This window comes from Oryctolagus cuniculus, chromosome 14, assembly GCF_964237555.1.
Source record: "Oryctolagus cuniculus chromosome 14, mOryCun1.1, whole genome shotgun sequence".
In the NCBI taxonomy this organism is placed as follows: domain Eukaryota; kingdom Metazoa; phylum Chordata; class Mammalia; order Lagomorpha; family Leporidae; genus Oryctolagus; species Oryctolagus cuniculus.
The window spans coordinates 67,931,544-67,948,948 of NC_091445.1; the positions used below are offsets into that span (position 1 = coordinate 67,931,544).

The following is a 17,405-nucleotide window of genomic DNA, read 5'->3' on the forward strand; positions in this document are numbered from 1 at the left end:
TTGGCTTTTAGTGTACCCTTCAAGTCTCACTTTCATCGAATCCACTGACAGATTTTCCCAGGCAGCTACATCCAAACCAACTTTCATTCACTTTTTAGATCAATACACCATTATTGGCAAGAGATACAATCCAAGACTCCTGATAGATGCCTGAAATTATGAAAAATATTGAACTCTATATACACTGTTGTTTTTCCTTTACATACATATCTAGAGTAAAGTCTAATTTATAAATTAGGCACTGTCGCTCCCCCTCTTCGTGGAGGAACGACACAGGACCCTGCGCTGTTCTTTTGTCTGCTCGGCCCTCCCCGGGTTTGCTGCTGGTTCTTCCCGGGTTGGCTACCAACCCTTCCACCTCCGTGGAAGGGCGGTTCCCCCTGCCACTTTCCCCACTTCCGCAGGGGAGCGGCACTCTCTCGGGGGCTGCTCAGGTGTTCCTTCAGATAGATGTTCCTGGTGCATGTTGTCTCTCTCCTCCTTTATAGTCCTCTTCCACCAATCCCAACTCTGCTACCCACATGCCGAGTACGCTGCTCTCCTCCAATCAGGAGCAGGATCAGCTCCTGCAGGTCATCACTCAAGTTGGCAAGAGGCAGCTGCGTAGAAGTTGTTACTCCCTTCTCAGCACCATATTGTGGGAGAGCAGATGCATAGAATAAGTCTTAATTCCAGTAACAGTCTAGTCCGAGTTGCTCCCCACAAGGCACAGTAATAGATTAGGCAAAATAGTTAATAATAGAAAAAGTGTTAATAAAACAATAGAGTAGTCCATTGTTAAGTAAAATAAGAGTTACTTGAACACAAGCACTTTGATACAGTGACAACTGATCTGCTATCCAAGAGAGCTAGAAAGTGACTGATAGATGTGTAGTGTACAGAGTGTGCATATGTTGGACCAAGAGATGATTCTACTGAGTTGGATGAGGTAGAATAGTGTGATTGTTTCATCATACTTCTCAGAACAGTGTGAACTTTAAGTTACAAACTGTTTTATTTGTGGAATGCTCCAATGAATATTTTTGAACCACAGTTGACCAGAAGTAACTTAAACCCCAGACAGTGAAACAATGGATGAGAAGGAACTACTATGTCAAAATTTATGTTTTTTCATACAAATAATTACAATTGTAATTTATAGGTTATTTACTCATTTTTATTAATCTAGTTCCCCTATTAAACTGTAAGCTCTCTGGGGTCAAGGACCATGTCTACTTTATTTACACTGTTCTCACAAATCTCAGAACATGCTTGGAACTCAGCAAGTATTTCTTGAATAAATAAATAGATAAGTGCTGCTAGTATTTAAAAAGGGAAAGGAATGAAATGAAAAACTCTAAAAGCTTTCTTCTTAGAAGACCAATGCATTTCAAACATTATTGTAAGCATAATTCACTTGGGAATCTTGATAAACATGCAGAGCCTGATCTACTAAATCTGAAATTCTGCATTTTTGCAGTCTCAGGTGATGCTGAGGTTGCTGGTCCAAAGGTCACCCTTTGAATCATTATACCACAATTCATTATGATTACCATCGCCAGTTTACACCGGCCTTTTCAATAGAGATACTTTTATGAAACCATCATAGAGAGCTCATTTCTTTCTCTAAGGTTAATATTAAGAGATATGCCTGTTAAGTTAGCCATTGCTTTCTATATGAATCCTGATGTGATAAGAGGTTAAGTCAGGAAACACTCTGTTCCTTCTGTGAAATGTGTGTATTGTCCTCTTTCCCAAGGAAAACTAAGTAATTGCAACCATATCGTATTTTATTCTGGACAATAGGAATTCAAAGCCAAATTTGTGACAGAAACACTACAACCTTATACATCTATAGACGAACATATTCGTTTTTCATTTCTCTGCTTTACTTTCATTTTTAACTTACATTTCACTTTGTGTAGTCCCCTGCCCCCAATTACAGCACTTTACAAACAAATACTCATGGGAATATTAAGCTGGAATATCAGTCACTGGCAAATTTCATAAGTCAGAACAATAACAACAAAAAAGCCCTCAACAGAGGTAAGAATATTCAGAGAACTGAGTTGACTAATATAGTTGGAACAGAGGATTCACTAGCTTAGCTAAGCCACTTTTAAACACTTGACATGATATGGAAGGAACATCATTATGTTCTGTTGTTATAAAAATAATGAGCTGAGTCTAATGCCAAAATAACATTGCCAATAGCATAAATCAGATTTCAATCCCCTAGAAGTATATCCTAGGCAAAAAGAGAGTATCCTATTCATCTTGTTCTCTTTAGTGCCTAGACCTGCAGTAGATGATAACTTGCAAGTACTTTTAAATATTTAAATAGTAAATGAAGTTGTTTGTAACCTAAAAAATATATCACTCATCTTGAGATAATTATATAAATGATCTGTTGCTATTAATTTCAATTGCCAATGTGCATATGTGTTTCCGTACTAAATCAGGATGTTTTCAAGGGATTCCAACACTACCTTCTGTTTTGGTATGACATAGCAATGCAGTTTGTTTCTCTTTTATGGTTTTTCAGGCAGTTCCTGAATAGTCAATGAATCGTTAATCAATCAGAAAATGAATACTATCTGAGCAAATATTCAGTGAATTTTTCTCAGATAGTGATTAATAAAACTGAATTCAACTATGAAAATCATTCCCTTTTAAAAGATGAAATCATGGGGCTGGCGCTGTGTTGAAGTGGGTAAACCACCATCTGCAGTGCTGGCATCCCATATGGGCACTGGTTTGAGACCCAGCTTCTCCACTTCTGGTCCAGCTCTCTGCAATGACCTGGGAAAGCAGTAGAAGATGGCTCAAGTCCTTGGACCCCTGCACCCATGTGGGGGACCCAGAAGAAGCTCCTGGCTCCTGGTTTCTGGTCAGCGCAGCTCCAGCTGTTGCTGCCACTTGGGGGAGTGAACCAACAGACAGAAGCTCGCTCTCTCTCTCTCTTTCTCTGCCTATGCCTCTCTGTAACTCTGCCTTTCAAATAAATAAATCTTTAAAAAAATAAGAATCATGTACTTTCTCATTGACAGACACATTTTGAACTCACTATGATTCTTTGAAATTTTTTTAAAAAGTGCTTACATTTATAAACTGGAAGAGAAATTTGTGACTCATTCCAAACTAGAAAAATCTAATAACTTTTCCTTATTTGTTTCTATTGTGCTGTCCTTTTTTTATTTTTTTCTGCCTATGCTGGGAATTATGGAGAAATATACAAGTAAAGGAAAGTAGAGTTTCTTCCCTGACAGAAGCCAATAAAAACCACAGCCTGAGAGATAAAACATCAGTTCAAATAGCTCTAACAATGCCACAAAGAGCCTGGCATATTGCATAGGGGAAAAAAAAAAAAAAAGTAGGCCACTGCTGATTGATATGGTCTGTGAATGCATCATGAAGAAGGCAGCATTTTAGATGGGTCATAAAAGAGATTTGCTTCAAAAATGAATATGACATGAGTCATATTTCCGTATGACATTTTATATTTAATTTGACAGAATCCACAAGTAAGGGAGCCATCTATTTTTCTTTTTTTTTTGACAGGCAGAGTGGAAAGTGAGAGAGAGAGACAGAGAGAAAGGTCTTCCTTTTGCCGTTGGTTCACCCTCCAATGGCCGCCACGGCTGGCGCACTGCGGCCGGCACATCGCGCTGATCCGAAGGCAGGAGCCAAGTGCTTCTCCTGGTCTCCCATGGGGTGCAGGGCCCAAGCACTTGGGCCATCCTCCACTGCACTCCCTGGCCACAGCAGAGAGCTGGCCTGGAAGAGGGGCAACCGGGACAGAATCTGGCGCCCCGACCGGGACTAGAACCCAGTGTGCCGGCGCCGCTAGGTGGAGGATTAGCCTAGTGAGCCGAGGCGCTGGCTTGCCATTTACTTTCAATATCGCCATGCATTATTGCTAATGTGGAAAAAGATTTACTTGAACAGCAGAGCAGCAGAGTGAGGCCAACACTCCACATTTCTTACTTTAATTAACTTCTCTTGTCACAGTGCTATACCAGCTTTCAAGTAATACAGTGTTGGTTATCTTATTATCATACCGCATTTTTTTTATTTTTCTGCTTGCCAAATTTTACATCATATAGAAAATTTAATTAATAAAATCAAATCCCTCATCTCAAAAAAAAAAAAATACCCAGACAGATGGGGCCAAGTTGGCAGTGAATATAGTTACAAAATGTCATTTAATAACATTTTAAAATTATTAGAACTATTTTTGAAGACTTGCTTTAAGCAAGGAACTCCGTTAATTATTCTCTAAATGCATCATTTCATTACTTATCACAACACTGTATGTGGTACACACTATTATCACTCTGTATGATACAGATAAAGAAGGTAAGGCACATGTAATTAAGAACTTGCCCATGATTGCCCATTGGTAAATAGAAGATGTGGGATGTGAATCCACACCAAACTATCAGGACAAAATTGTGTAGATTGGAAGCCCTATCAACTAACAGACTCTACAAGCCTCTGTTACAAACTAGAAGAATAAATGTGGACTATTGTTTAATCAATGGCACAGACTCATAAATGAGAACTTAAAGCAGTGTGATTTATTCTTTGGTGAAGAGAAAACAGTTATTCATCTGGAAGTCAGTGGGTTTTAATTCATGGTCTAGAAACAGAGAGAGAGAGAGAGAAGGAGAGAGAGAGAAAGAGAGAAGGGGAGGGGAGAGGAGAAGGGAGAGGAGGGGAGGGGAGGGGAGGGGAGGGGAGGGGAGGGGAGGGGAGGGGAGGCCAAAGTGGAGTTAGGACCAAGCTGGTAAGAACGCAGCGGGTGCGGGTGGGAACTCTAGGACAGGGCACCAGCGGGACCAGGAGAAGGCCGGACTCATTGTTGAGGGAATCTGATTCCCAGGGGAGGACAGTAGTGAGGGGCAGACCGGCACAGGGCAGGTGAGGCGGAGTTTGAGACTGGGACCACCAGGTTCGCTCCAAATTCTTTATTGAAGATTCGAAATTTCCACTTTTCACGTAGGGACTCTTTCCTTCACACCCTCTCAGTGCCCTGTGTCCATATTCGGTTTTGTCCCTGTCACTCCTGTCACACACGGGCGTCCTCGGCCTGCGCGCTACGGTTCCGTTGGGCCCCTTAAGGAGACCCAGATGAGATGGAGACAGCCAGGATGCAGATGCGGCCAAGGCTTCAGAACTAAGTGAAGTAACCGAGGGCCACGAGGAGGGGAGCAATGGACCGAGCCTGTGCTTCCTGCGCCGGCTAGCGGCAGCCAGGACCCCACCGAACTCGGGAGCCCAGGGACTCAAGCAAGCGGGCAGGAGGCCAGGGACAAAAAAAGGGGCTGTCATTCACCTGCGGGGATGGCTGACGCTGGGCTTTGGATATCAAGTCAATCTCTGCTGCTCACAAAATAATTTGACACGCGCTGGGCCTGGCGTTGTGGCGCTGCGGGTTAAGCCTCCGCCCACAACACCGCATCTGGAGAAAGCAGAGGTTGGAGTTACAGCTGCTCCGCTTGGGATCCAGCGCCCTGCTAATGCTCCTGGGAAAGCCCTGAAAGATGGCCCTAGTGCTTGGGGCCCTGCCTCCCTCATGGGAGACCCTGATGGAGTTCTGGCTCCTGGCTTCCTCCTGTCCCAGCCCTGCCACTGCAGCCATTTGGGGAGGGAACCAGCGGATGGAAAATCTTTCCTTTCCGGCTCTGTGTCACTCTGCATTTCAAGTAAATAAATGAAAGAAAGAAAATAGAAGGAGGGAGGAAGGGGACCGGAAGAAAAGGGAAGGGAGGGGAGAAGGAGAAAGGAAAAGAAAAAAGCATTTGACAACCTCTGAATCGTGAGGTTGTCATCTAATTTCACCCGGCAAGACTATCCACTGAAAGGCTGTACCTCAAACTGGAGCCATGAAGGAATGAATTGACTGGCTCGGCAGCAATGATAGTAGACGGGATATTAGAGATGGTTTTATTAGGAAAAACACGCCAACTGTCTTAGGAGGATGAAGGACTTGGGAGAGTATCAAGCTCAGATTAAAGTGCATTTAGTTGTAGAGCCAGGCTCTAAGACAAAACCCGAGTAAAACCTTTTTATTTAAAATGTTAATGACTAAAGTGCCAAGATTGGAATAAAAAGGTTTTGCACTTACTTCTTCTAGTTACCCTATACTTCTATTAAAGTGTAACAGTAACACCAAATAACTGGTTTTTCATTGTCACACAGAGGAGTTTTCCTGTATTCGTCATGGAAAGCTAATACAATAATTTTTTTTTTGCAATGTCGATAAAGTTTTAACTACTTAAAGGATTTATATAGTGTTTCACTCATATTTGTGATACAAAAGATAATTCAATAAAATCAAATTTCATGCTAAAATTCTCATTTAAAAGCCATTAAAATTGCTAATGCAAAATAATATAACAATGAAGAAGGACTTGGGATTTCTTAAAGCAATATATTGCATGCAAATTTTTTGGTTGTACTTCTTTTAAAAAAAATATACTCTCCCAAGTTATTTTAGTAATTACTTCAGGAATTTTACCTTCCCTTTACTTTGGACTAGTTACTGCTTTCTTAAACCAAAACGATGTATCATGTTCTTTCTTCAACGTAAAATACTTGAATTCCAAGTTTGTATTTCTCTCCCCTCTTTGTCTAAAGACAAGGGTCTCATACTTTCAGATTGTCTTATTTTTTATTTCCTGTAGACACCAATCAATCACCAAATGTGAATGCTGAATACTTTGCAACAATCGATCTCTCCATCTTCATTGAAACAGTTTATCTCTGGGATTCTGAATAATTTCTTACAACGGGTTCCATAAGACTAAGACTGAAACTCTCATTTTTCCCTTCATCAGTTAATTATAAAAGAACAAAAAGAACAAAAATTTGCTTTGAGCACATTAACTTTAAATTTCTTTATTTTCCAAATAGGTTACTGAGCAAAATATGAAAAATAAGGACACTATCAGAAAATGTTTATGACATGATAACAAATAGGTGCAGCATCTTAAGTAGAGAATACTTACACTTAAAAGTCATAACTTGTATGTAACAGTGCATTACATTTTAAGTACAGCTATACTAATGACAAAGTAATGAGTACAAGACAATGGAATTACTAGTTCGTTTTGGTTTACTGGCACAAATATTTCCTATGCATGCACATATAATTGCACTCATTTTAAATTTGTTTAGAGAAAACTCTGCTGGGGTGGTAAGGAGTGAAGAAAACACATTTCACCATTATTAACATTGAGAATAATATAAATTCTCTTAAGTGAAATGGAGCTCAAAGTAGTTACTCTGTGAGTACAGAAACTTTCAATATTTGAATTATGACCATTTTTTATTTGCTTTAGATTTTTATTATTTGTTTTTCACACTGTCTACCTTTTATTTGCTCAGGCATGGATCGAGACAGTGAAGGATGTATGAAAAAGATCAGCAGTGTGAATCTTGACAAGCTTATAAATGACTTCTCACAGATGGAAAAGGTATGTAAGGGTAGCAAACAGTTGCATTATATAAGGAAAAATTAAATAGATTTTGCCAATAGATGAAGTTGAGAAGAAAGAAAAATGCACCCAAAAATGAGGAAGGTAAAGATAATGCAAATTATTTTGCTAAGACCTTTCTCTCTCTTTTAAATTTTTAATATTAATAATATTTAATATTTAATAATAATATTTAATTCTGTATTTAAGATTTTGATTCATTTGTACTAATAGATTAAAATGTTTCTTAAGCAAGGAACAAATAATTGATGTAAAGTTAAAGAGAAGCTGCATCCTTAAATGTCCAGGATGTCCATAAACTCAGGAATAGTTTTAGAAAAAATTAGACTAATCTTTCAAAATTCTATAGTTACAAGTAACTGTAATTTTTTTAAAGATTTTATTTATTTATCTGACAAATAGAGTTATAGTGAGAGGGAGAGACAGAGAGAAAGGTCTTCCTTCCACTGGTTCACTCCCCAAAGGGCCACCACAGCCAGCGCTGCGCCCATCCAAAACCAGGAGCCAGGAGCTTCTTTCTAGTCTCCCATGCGGGTGCAGGGGCCCAGGCACCTGGGCCATCCTCCACTGCCCTCCCATGCCACAGCAGGCAGCTAGACTGGAAGAGGGGCAACCGGGACTAGAACCAGGGCGCCCATATGGCGCCACCACAGGCGGAAGATTAACTTATTGTGCCACGGCGCCGACCCCAGTAACTGTAATTTTGTTTTAGAGTTTTCTTCTGTTCTCTATGTTCTCTTTTCTATTTTGCTTAAAACCAAACTGGGGAGTGGGCGTTTGGTACAGCAGTTAAGATGCATTTTGAACTAATCACATCCCATAGTGGAGTGATTAGTTCAAGTCCAGGCTCTGCCTCCAATCCATTTCCTCCTATTTGGGCACAATTAGGGAAACAATAGATGATGCCTCAAGTACTTATTTCCTTGCCACCATGTGAAATCGAATTCCAAGCTCATAGCTTCAGCTGTTGTGGGCACTTGGGAAGTGAGCCTGTGGATAGAAGATAATTTGTGTGTGTGTTTATGTGTATTTCTTGCTGCCTCTCTTCTTTCTTCTCTCTCCCTATCAAAGAAATGAAAAGAAATAAATAAAAAGTTAATTTAAAAATTGAAGTCCCTTTCCCCCTTCTCTGTACACACAGTCAACCAAACCCATAAATATAAATTAATATTGGGTTTTTTCCCTTCCTCTGCTAAGCAGAAGAGTTGAAATGATGTTGAAACAACATTTAGGTGCATAAATTAAACATCTGGGCAGAGAATTTGTGAAGCAAGAGTAGGACTGAGTATAAGACCTATCTCAGTTTTCCTTTTTCATTCTTCTCTATTCCTTTTTTACTCTGCACATGTGAGTGCACCTGCTCACACACACATACAGTGCCATAAATTAGCTCAATAGGCTAATCCTCTGCCTTGCGGCGCTGGCACACCAGGTTCTAGTCCCGGTCGGGGCGCCGGATTCTGTCCCGGTTGCCCCTCTTCCAGGCCAACTCTCTGCTATGGCCCGGGAGTGCAGTGGAGGATGGCCCAAGTCCTTGGGCCCTGCACCCCATGGGAAACCAGGAGAAGCACCTGGTTCCTGCCATTGGATCAGCATGGTCCGCCGGCCGCAGCGCACTGGCTGCGGCGGCAATTGGAAGGTGAACCAACGGTAAAGGAAGACCTTTCTCTCTGTCTCTCTCTCTGTCACTGTCCACTCTGCTGCCTGTCAAAAAATTTAAAAAAAAAATCATTATGATGGGATTTTAATGTAATGTTATGAATTCTTCTTAAACAATGAACTTGAATTTGCTTAGCCAAGTGATTCTTAGCATACTAAGAGAGAAAAGAGAAAGAAATAAGTTTTGTTTATATGAGAGAAATTACAACAAAGTTCAGAGATTACTTTGGAAATATATGTCATATTCTTAAACATTCTAAGTAGGAAATAATTGTTTTTATATTAAAATGGTATTTATGTCACATTTTAAAAGTCTTAGCACTTAGTAATAAATATATATGATGGCATTTACACATGAAATAATATGTCAGGAAATTGCTTAGAGATAAATTTTGAAGTGATGAGACTGGGACTGTGGATAGAGGTATTGATAACACAAGGCAGGTCATGAATTGATGATTTTTGAAGCTGTTTGATGAATAAATGGAGGCTTATTGTGTTCATAAAATACCAAAGATATAAGTTCAAAAATGTTTTTGGCTGTAATAGCAAAACAAAGTTTAGAAAAAACCCACAAATTCTCCTCAATAGTATAGTTAAATTACAGCATATTCAAAAATGAAACTCAGTGCAGCTGCTGAAAGGATTGAGGTGGACATACACATACTTATATAACATCATCTCCAGTTAATAGGGCTAAGTGGAATAGCCAAGAAATAGGATAAAATGTAATATGATCCTTTTTATAGTTGATAGTCATAACATATTTAGGAAACATATACAAGGAATTGTCAACCATAGGACTGTGAGTTGAATAGTCAGAAAGAAAAGCCTTCAAGTTAGGTGATGTTTTACCTATATAAAATTTTACCATGTTACTTTTAAAATTAAACATAAATCAGGTGGCACCGTGGCTCAATAGGCTAGTCCTCCGCCTTGCGGCGCAGGCATACTGGGTTCTAGTCCCAGTCGGGACGCCGGATTCTGTCCCGGTTGCCCCTCTTCCAGGCCAGCCCTCTGCTGTGGCCCGGGAGTGCAGTGGAGGATGGCCCAAGTCTTTGGGCCCTGCACCCCATGGGAGACCAAGATAAGCATCTGGCTCCTGCCATGGGATCAGCGCAGTGCTCCGGCAGCAGCACGCCGGCCGCGGCGGCCATTGGAGGGTGAACCAACGGCAAAGGAAGACCTTTCTCTCTGTCTCTCTCACTGTCCATTCTGCCTGTCAAAAAAAAATTAAACATAAATCAGGGAGTTGACTTATTTAAAAATATATACCAGATTTAACTGTTAGACTTAACAGTTATTAAGCAGTTTATATTTTCATTAGTCTTCATATCTACAGTAAAAGAATCAAAAGAGCAACATTTATTTGGTAATAACATATATTCTATTTCTTCTACAGAAAATGATAGAAACCAGTGGAAAGAATAATATATTGGAAATGAAGTTGGAAAAGACTAAGTGTTTGTTAAAATTATTGCAAACAAAGGAGGTTGCAATTAAAGAAGGTTGGTTCTTTGTTACATGGACAATACTAGTTTTTTTTTTAATGGCTGCACCATTTTTCTTTAAGATTTACTTGCTGTTTGAAAGGCACAGTAACAGAGATGGAGAGAGAGAGAAAGAGAGATTTTCCATCTATTGGTTTACTCCCCAAATGGCCTCAAGGGCAAGGGGATCAGATTATAAGACTTCTTAAGCTTTTAAGCTGTGTAAGAGATTGCCAAACTATTTTCCAAAGAGGCTGTACCAATTTGAATTCCCATCAGCAATGAATGTGTTTTACATCCTTGTCAGTCTTTTAAATTTTGGCCATTCTAATTGGTGTGTATTAATATCTCATTGTTTTAATTTTCAGTTTTCTAGTGACAAATGATATTAAACATTTTGTCATGTGCTTGCCTGCCATCTGTATATCTTCTTTGGTGAAGCATCAGTTCACATCTTTAGCTCATTTTTAATTGAATTGTTATCCTGTGTTGAGTTCTGAGAGTTCTATGCGTATTTTGGATAACAACCCGTTCTCTGACATGTTTTAGAGAGGTTTTCACCCAGCTTATGGTTTTTCGTTTCATTTCTAAGTATAATTGACATTTAACAATGGAAAAATTCTTCATAGAAGATAAATTAATTTTAAAGATTGAAAAAGAAAGACAAATGACAACAGGTATGCAACTCATATCACAGACAAGTTAATGAGAGGCCAGTAATAATAGCACAATAGGAAAGGACATGGTGCTTTGGACCACAGAAAAAGAAAAGCAAATGATTCATAAATAAATGAAAATATGAGCTCTCATAATTTATAAATTTTATATTATCATTTTTGTAACAGATTGACAGTGGTAAGAATGTTTAATATTCTAATTTGTAAGTATGTAGAGAAACAGTCATTCTTATATATTGCTAACTAGGGGATAAATTCTCTGCAGAATATAGTTTAACAATATCTACCAAAACTGAAAATTCACATGCCCCTAGAGCCCATTATGCTTCTAGGTAAACTTTTTTCCCCCCAGAAGCCTTTTATTTCAGGAATACAAACTTCATGCTTTTCATAAATACAGCTTTAGGAACATAGTGATTCTTCCCACTTTACCTGCCCTCCCACACCTCCTCCTCCTCCCTCTCCTATTCCCATTCTTAATTTTTACTAAGATCTATTTTTAAAAGATTTTATTTATTTATTTGATATGTAAAGTTACAAACAAAGAAGAGAGAGAGAGAAAGGTCTTCCATCCACTGGTTCACTTCCCAGTGGCCTCAATGGCCAGAGTGAAGCCAATCAAAGCTAGGAGCCAGGAGCTTCTTCCGGGACTCCCATGTGGGTGCAGGTGCTCAAGCACTTGGGCCATCTTCAACTGATTTCCTAGGCCATAGCAGAGAGCGGGATTCAAACAAGAGCAGCCAGGACTTGAACTGGCACCCATATAGGATTCTGGCACCACAGGCCAGGGCTTAGCCTACTGAACCACAGCGCCAGACCCTAAGATCTATTTTTTCAAGAAAGCTTTTCTTTAATAAACACAGATTTCATAGGTACAGCTTTAGGAATAAAGCAGTTCTTCCCCTCATACCCGCCCTCCCACCCCCACTACCGTCCCACCTCCTACTCCTTCTCCCATCCCATTCTTCATTAAGATTAGTTTTTAATTAACTTTAGATACAGAAGACTAACTCTATACAAAGTAAAAAATTCCAGAATTTGCACCACACAGACACACAAAGTATAAAGCACTGTTTGAAGACAAGTTTTAGCTGGTGCCGTGGCTCACTAGGCTAATCCTCTACCTATGGCGCCAGCACCCCGGGTTCTAGTCCTGGTTGGGGCACCAGTTCTGTCCTGGTTGCTCCTCTTCCAGTCCAGCTCTCTGCTGTGGCCCGGGAGTGCAGTGGAGGATGGCCCAGGTCCTTGGGCCCTGCACCTGCATGGGAGACCAGCAGGAAGCACCTGGCTCCTGGCTTCGGATCAGCGCAGTGCACCGGCCGCAACACGCTGGCCATTGCAGCCACTTGGGGGGTGAACCAATGGAAAAAGAAAGACCTTTCTCTCTGTCCCTCTCTCTCTCTCTCTCACACTAACTCTGCCTGTCAAAAAAAAAAGAGAGAACAAGTTTTATAGTTAATTCTCATAGTGTATAATAATTCACTTAGAAAGGAAGAACAAACTACACATAATTGGATTTATTCAACAAAGAAAATTATATCTGGATATTTAAGTTCTATATTTAATGCTAGATGAGGAATTTCTTTACTAGTTCAAAGTGGCAGTATTATTTATACTATAGATGGCACTGTAGACTAAGTACTGTAGAAACTCCTTTACATACATTATTTATTTAATTTAAAAGTCAGAGTTACAGAGAGGGAGAGATAGAGAAACAGATCTTCCATGCATTGGTTCACTCCCCAGACGGATGCAACAGCCAACACTGAGCCAGGCCAAAGCCAGGAGCCCCATCGAGGTATCCCACATAGGTGGCAGGGATCCACACACCTGGTCCATTTTTCAGTGCTTTTTCCAGGCCAGTAGCAGAGAGTTGGATCAGAAGCGGAACATATGGGATTCTGGCATCACAAGCAGCAGCTCTACAAGCTATGCCACAACACCACCACACTAAATACATAGTTTTGTTTAAAAGTTCCAATTGTTCTACAAAGTATATATTAATTCCCAAATTTCTGGTTAATGTAAAAGCCTATATTTATGCTCAACATGATCACTGATCTACTAAATTATGTAGCATAAGAAATAGCAACTCTGATTTCTGGATAGTGTTTTTAAAACTGCATAGTAAAGTCCAATGGAAAACGTAATATGTATTAAGGTATCAAAGAGAATTAAAAACTATTATTCTAAGTTAGTGAATGTTATCCTGCCTTATGACAAATTCCATATCAAGTCAGTATCCATTGCATTAAAAAATATGGTGGGAGAGCCACCTTGTGTTCAAATTTAGAAAATGCACATTTAAATTTTTTTTTTCCACTGTGCTTAGTATTCTTTATTTCAAAGTAATTGTAGTATCATATGTAGGTTTCATTTTTCTTCATAAGACTTTGATTAGAATGACTTTTTCCCCAAGAGACCTTTTATTTAGAGAATAAAAGCTTCATGCATTTCATAAATACAACTTTACAAACATAGTAATTGTTCCTACCGTACCCACCCTTCTACTCACACTCCACCATTCTTCCTCCTCCTTCTCCTTATTCTCATTATTTTTTACTAATAAGATCTATTTTCAATTAACTTTATACACATAAGATTAACTCCATACTAAGTATTCAACAAATAGTATGAAAAAAAAAGTGTTGAGGAACAGTTTCTCTTTTGATTTCTTCTATTACCCACTGTTCATTCAGGAGCATGTTGTTCAGTCTCCATGGGTTTACATACCATGGAGATTCTTGAGTTGTTGATTTCTAGCTTCATTCCATTGTGGTCAGAGAAGACGCATGGTATGATCCTGACCTTTTTTTAATTTGCTGAGACTTACTTTATGACCTAGCATGTGGTCTATCCTAGAGAAAGTTCCATGCACTGGTGAGAAGAATATGTGTTCTGCAACTGTAGGATGAAAAGTTCTGTAGATATCCATTAGGTCCATTTGGTATATAGTGTCAATTAACTCTATTTTGTCAGGTTGATCTGTCCATTGCTGAAAGTGAAGTATTGAAGTCCCCCAATACTATTATATTGTAGTCTAAGTCTCCATTTAGATAACCAGGCACCTTGTAATTGAGTGTGTATACTTTTATTATGTCACTTCCTGTTGAATTGATCCCTTAATCATTACACAGTGCCCTTCTTTGTCTCTTTCAACAGTATTTGTGTTAAAGTCTATTTTGTCTGATTTTAAATGGCTACACCAGCTCTTTTTTGGTTTCCATTAGCCTGAAGTATCTTTTTCCATCCTTTCACTTTCAGTCTGTATCTTTGTTGGTGAGATGTGTTTCTTGTAGGCAGCAAATAGATGGGTCTTAGTTTTTAATCCATGCAGCCAGTCTGTATCTTTTAATTGAATAGTTGAGTCCATTTACATTCAAGGTTGACTATTGATAAGTAACAACTTTGCCATGTCATTTTTTGATAAATATTCTTATCTTTTACTTTGAATTTCCTTTGTACTTTTACTGGGAGATTTTCTGCCTTCACATTCTTTTGTAGTGATGACCATGTTTCTGTGTTTCTGTAGCATATCCTTAAGCATCCTTCATAAGGCTGAATGAGTGGTGAGAAATTCTTGCAACTTCTGCTTGTTATGGAAAGTCTTTATTTCACCTTCATTCATAAATGAGAGCTTTGCAGGGTACAATATTCTGGGTTGACAGTTTTTTCTCTTTAGACTTAGAATATATCTCACATGCTCTCCTAGACTGTAGAGTTTCTGATGAGAAGTCAGCTGTGAGTCTAATTGGAGATCCTCTGAAAGTAATCTGGCAATTCTCTCATACACGTTTTAGAATATTTTCTTCATATTTTGTTGTGGAGAGTTTGACTACAATATGTTGTGGTGAAGATCTTTTCTGGTCATGTCTATTAGGAGTTCTGTGTGCTTTCTGAACTTGGACATCCCTTTCTTTCTCCAAATTAGGGAAGTTTTCTGTAATTATTTCAAGGTGTTTTAATCCATTCTCTCTTTCCACGCCTTCAGAAACTCATAAGACCCTTATATTGGGTTATTTGATAGTATCACATAGAACTCCAACACTGTTTTTTAGTTTTCTAATTTCTTCTTCTTCTACTTCTTCTTTTTTTTTTTTTTTTTTTTTTTTTTTGGTCTGACTGTAAAATGTTCAGAGATTTGTCTTTTTTGTCTTCCAATTCAGATATTCTTCCTTTTGTCTCACTGATTCTGTTATGGCTTTCCATTGCATTTTTTTATTTGTTCTACTGATTTCTTCACTTCCAATATTTCATTGTGACTTCTCTTTAAAATTTCAGTTTCATGAGAAAAATTTTTTTCTCAAAATTAGGGAAGTTTTCTGTTATTATTTCACTAAAAAGTCCTTTGAATCCTTTCTCTCTTTCCACACCTTCAGAAACTCCTAGAACCCATATGTTGGGTCATTTTATAGAATCCTGTAGATTCCCAACAGTGTTTTTTAGTTTTCTAATTTCCTCTTTTTGTCTTTGGTTTGACTGTATCATTTCCTGTGCTTTCTCTTCTAAGTCCAATATTCATTCTTCTGCTTCACCAATTCTGTCATTAAGGCTCTCTACTGCATATTTTATATTTGCTCTATTGAGTTCTTCATTTCATTTCTTTCTCTTTAAGATCTCAGGTTCATGGGAGAAATTTTCTTTCAGGTCCTGTATGGATTTCAGTAGTTCGTGCATTTGCATCTGATTACTTTTATGTAATCTTACGATCAATTTTTTAAATCAATGTCCAGCAGTTACAAATCACACCTGCCTGCTCTTGGCTAGTTAGAGGACACTGGTGCTGGGTGGCCAGAAAAAGAGAAACGTGCCATCTTTTTTTTTTCCTCTAGGTTGGCAGATACACCATCCACCACAGGGCTCTAAGCCAGATTCACCCCAGGCTCTTCCTGCACCTTTATCACCAGTGGCTTGGGCTGCTGCAGTCTGCTCTCACCTCACTCTCCAATGTTGGTGCTGAGGCTCTCGGCTGCTAGGGTCCTGAGTTTGCGCATCCATACCCTCCATGTAAATCCACAATGTCCCTCTAATTTGTGTGGAGTTTTCTCTGTCATTTTCTCCCTAACTCTTTGCATGAGATTGTATTCTCTCCACTATTTTTTAACTATCTTGCCCTAGACTAGAGCAGTAAGCTACCTCCCTATTCTGCCATCTAGGTACTGCTCCCAAATCTCACATTTTTAAAGCATCTATACTTTCAGTTATAGGGCTCTGTTTTCAATTTGCTGATTAGTGACATAGTTTCAACTACAGCTACTGTAACTGATGAATTGCTGGATTCATTACTCTAAAAGACAAAAAGACAAGTGATGACATTGATTATACATTTATAATTTTTAAATTATAACAATTAGCAAAGCACTATACACAAAGCAGCAAATGGCCATATGTAATTTAATCACCATTCCAAATGGGAAAATAGAGACAACAAAGGCTAGTTTGAGCTTTGCCCTAATGGTAGTGATGACAGTATGAGGGTAGAAAGAAGTAAAAGACAACAATAGTAAGATCTTGTATCTGCAGAAAACTTAATTTCTGCAAAATACTTTGTTTTATATAAGCATAGTTGAATAAAGCATATGGTGACTTAGGGCAGACACTTTCATTGAAAGATGAGAATTTTTTCATTGCCCTATTACAATATTGGTTCTTTCATTCAGTCAATAAAATAAACTTTATTTTCGGGCCACAGATTCTCCATTTATTCCTCCCCTGTTCTAGCTTACTGTGATATCACCTATATATCCACCAGTCATTCAACAAATATTTGTAGATTTCCTACTGTGTACCACAGCTGTTTTAAATACTAGCATGAGGGGCCAGCGCCGTGTTGTAGCAGGTAAAGCCACTGCCTGCAATGCCAGCATCCCATCTATGCACCAGTTCAAGTCCCGACTGCTCCACTTCTGATCTAGCTCTCTGCTGTGACCTGGGAAAACAGAAAATGGCTGAAGTCCTTGGGTACATGCACTCTTATGGGAGACCCAGAAGAAGCTCCTGGCTTCTGGCTTTGAATTGGCCCTGCTCAGGTTGTTGTGACCATTTGGGGAGTGAACCAGTGGATTGAAGATCTCTCTCTCTCTCTGCCTCTGCCTCTC

At 39.1% G+C, this 17,405-nt stretch overlaps 1 protein-coding gene across 5 annotated transcripts in view; it reads left to right on the forward strand.

The window, feature by feature from the left end:
- The first annotated feature begins 970 nt into the window (after positions 1–970).
- The window catches only part of CCDC152 (coiled-coil domain containing 152), a 61,148-nt gene continuing 44,713 nt past the window's right edge, over positions 971–17,405 (forward strand). Inside the window, exons 1-3 of one of the 5 annotated variants that reach the window (XM_008262157.4) lie at positions 971–1,100; positions 7,372–7,460; positions 10,543–10,648. In XM_008262157.4, coding sequence (XP_008260379.1) covers positions 1,091–1,100; positions 7,372–7,460; positions 10,543–10,648 — 205 coding nt within the window. In that variant the 5' untranslated portion in view covers positions 971–1,090. Of the gene's footprint in view, positions 1,101–4,832; positions 4,934–4,955; positions 5,163–7,150; positions 7,272–7,371; positions 7,461–10,542; positions 10,649–17,405 lie in introns of those variants that run through there. The other 4 variants (XM_051853510.2, XM_051853508.2, XM_051853507.2 and 1 more) reach the window with 4 other exon arrangements.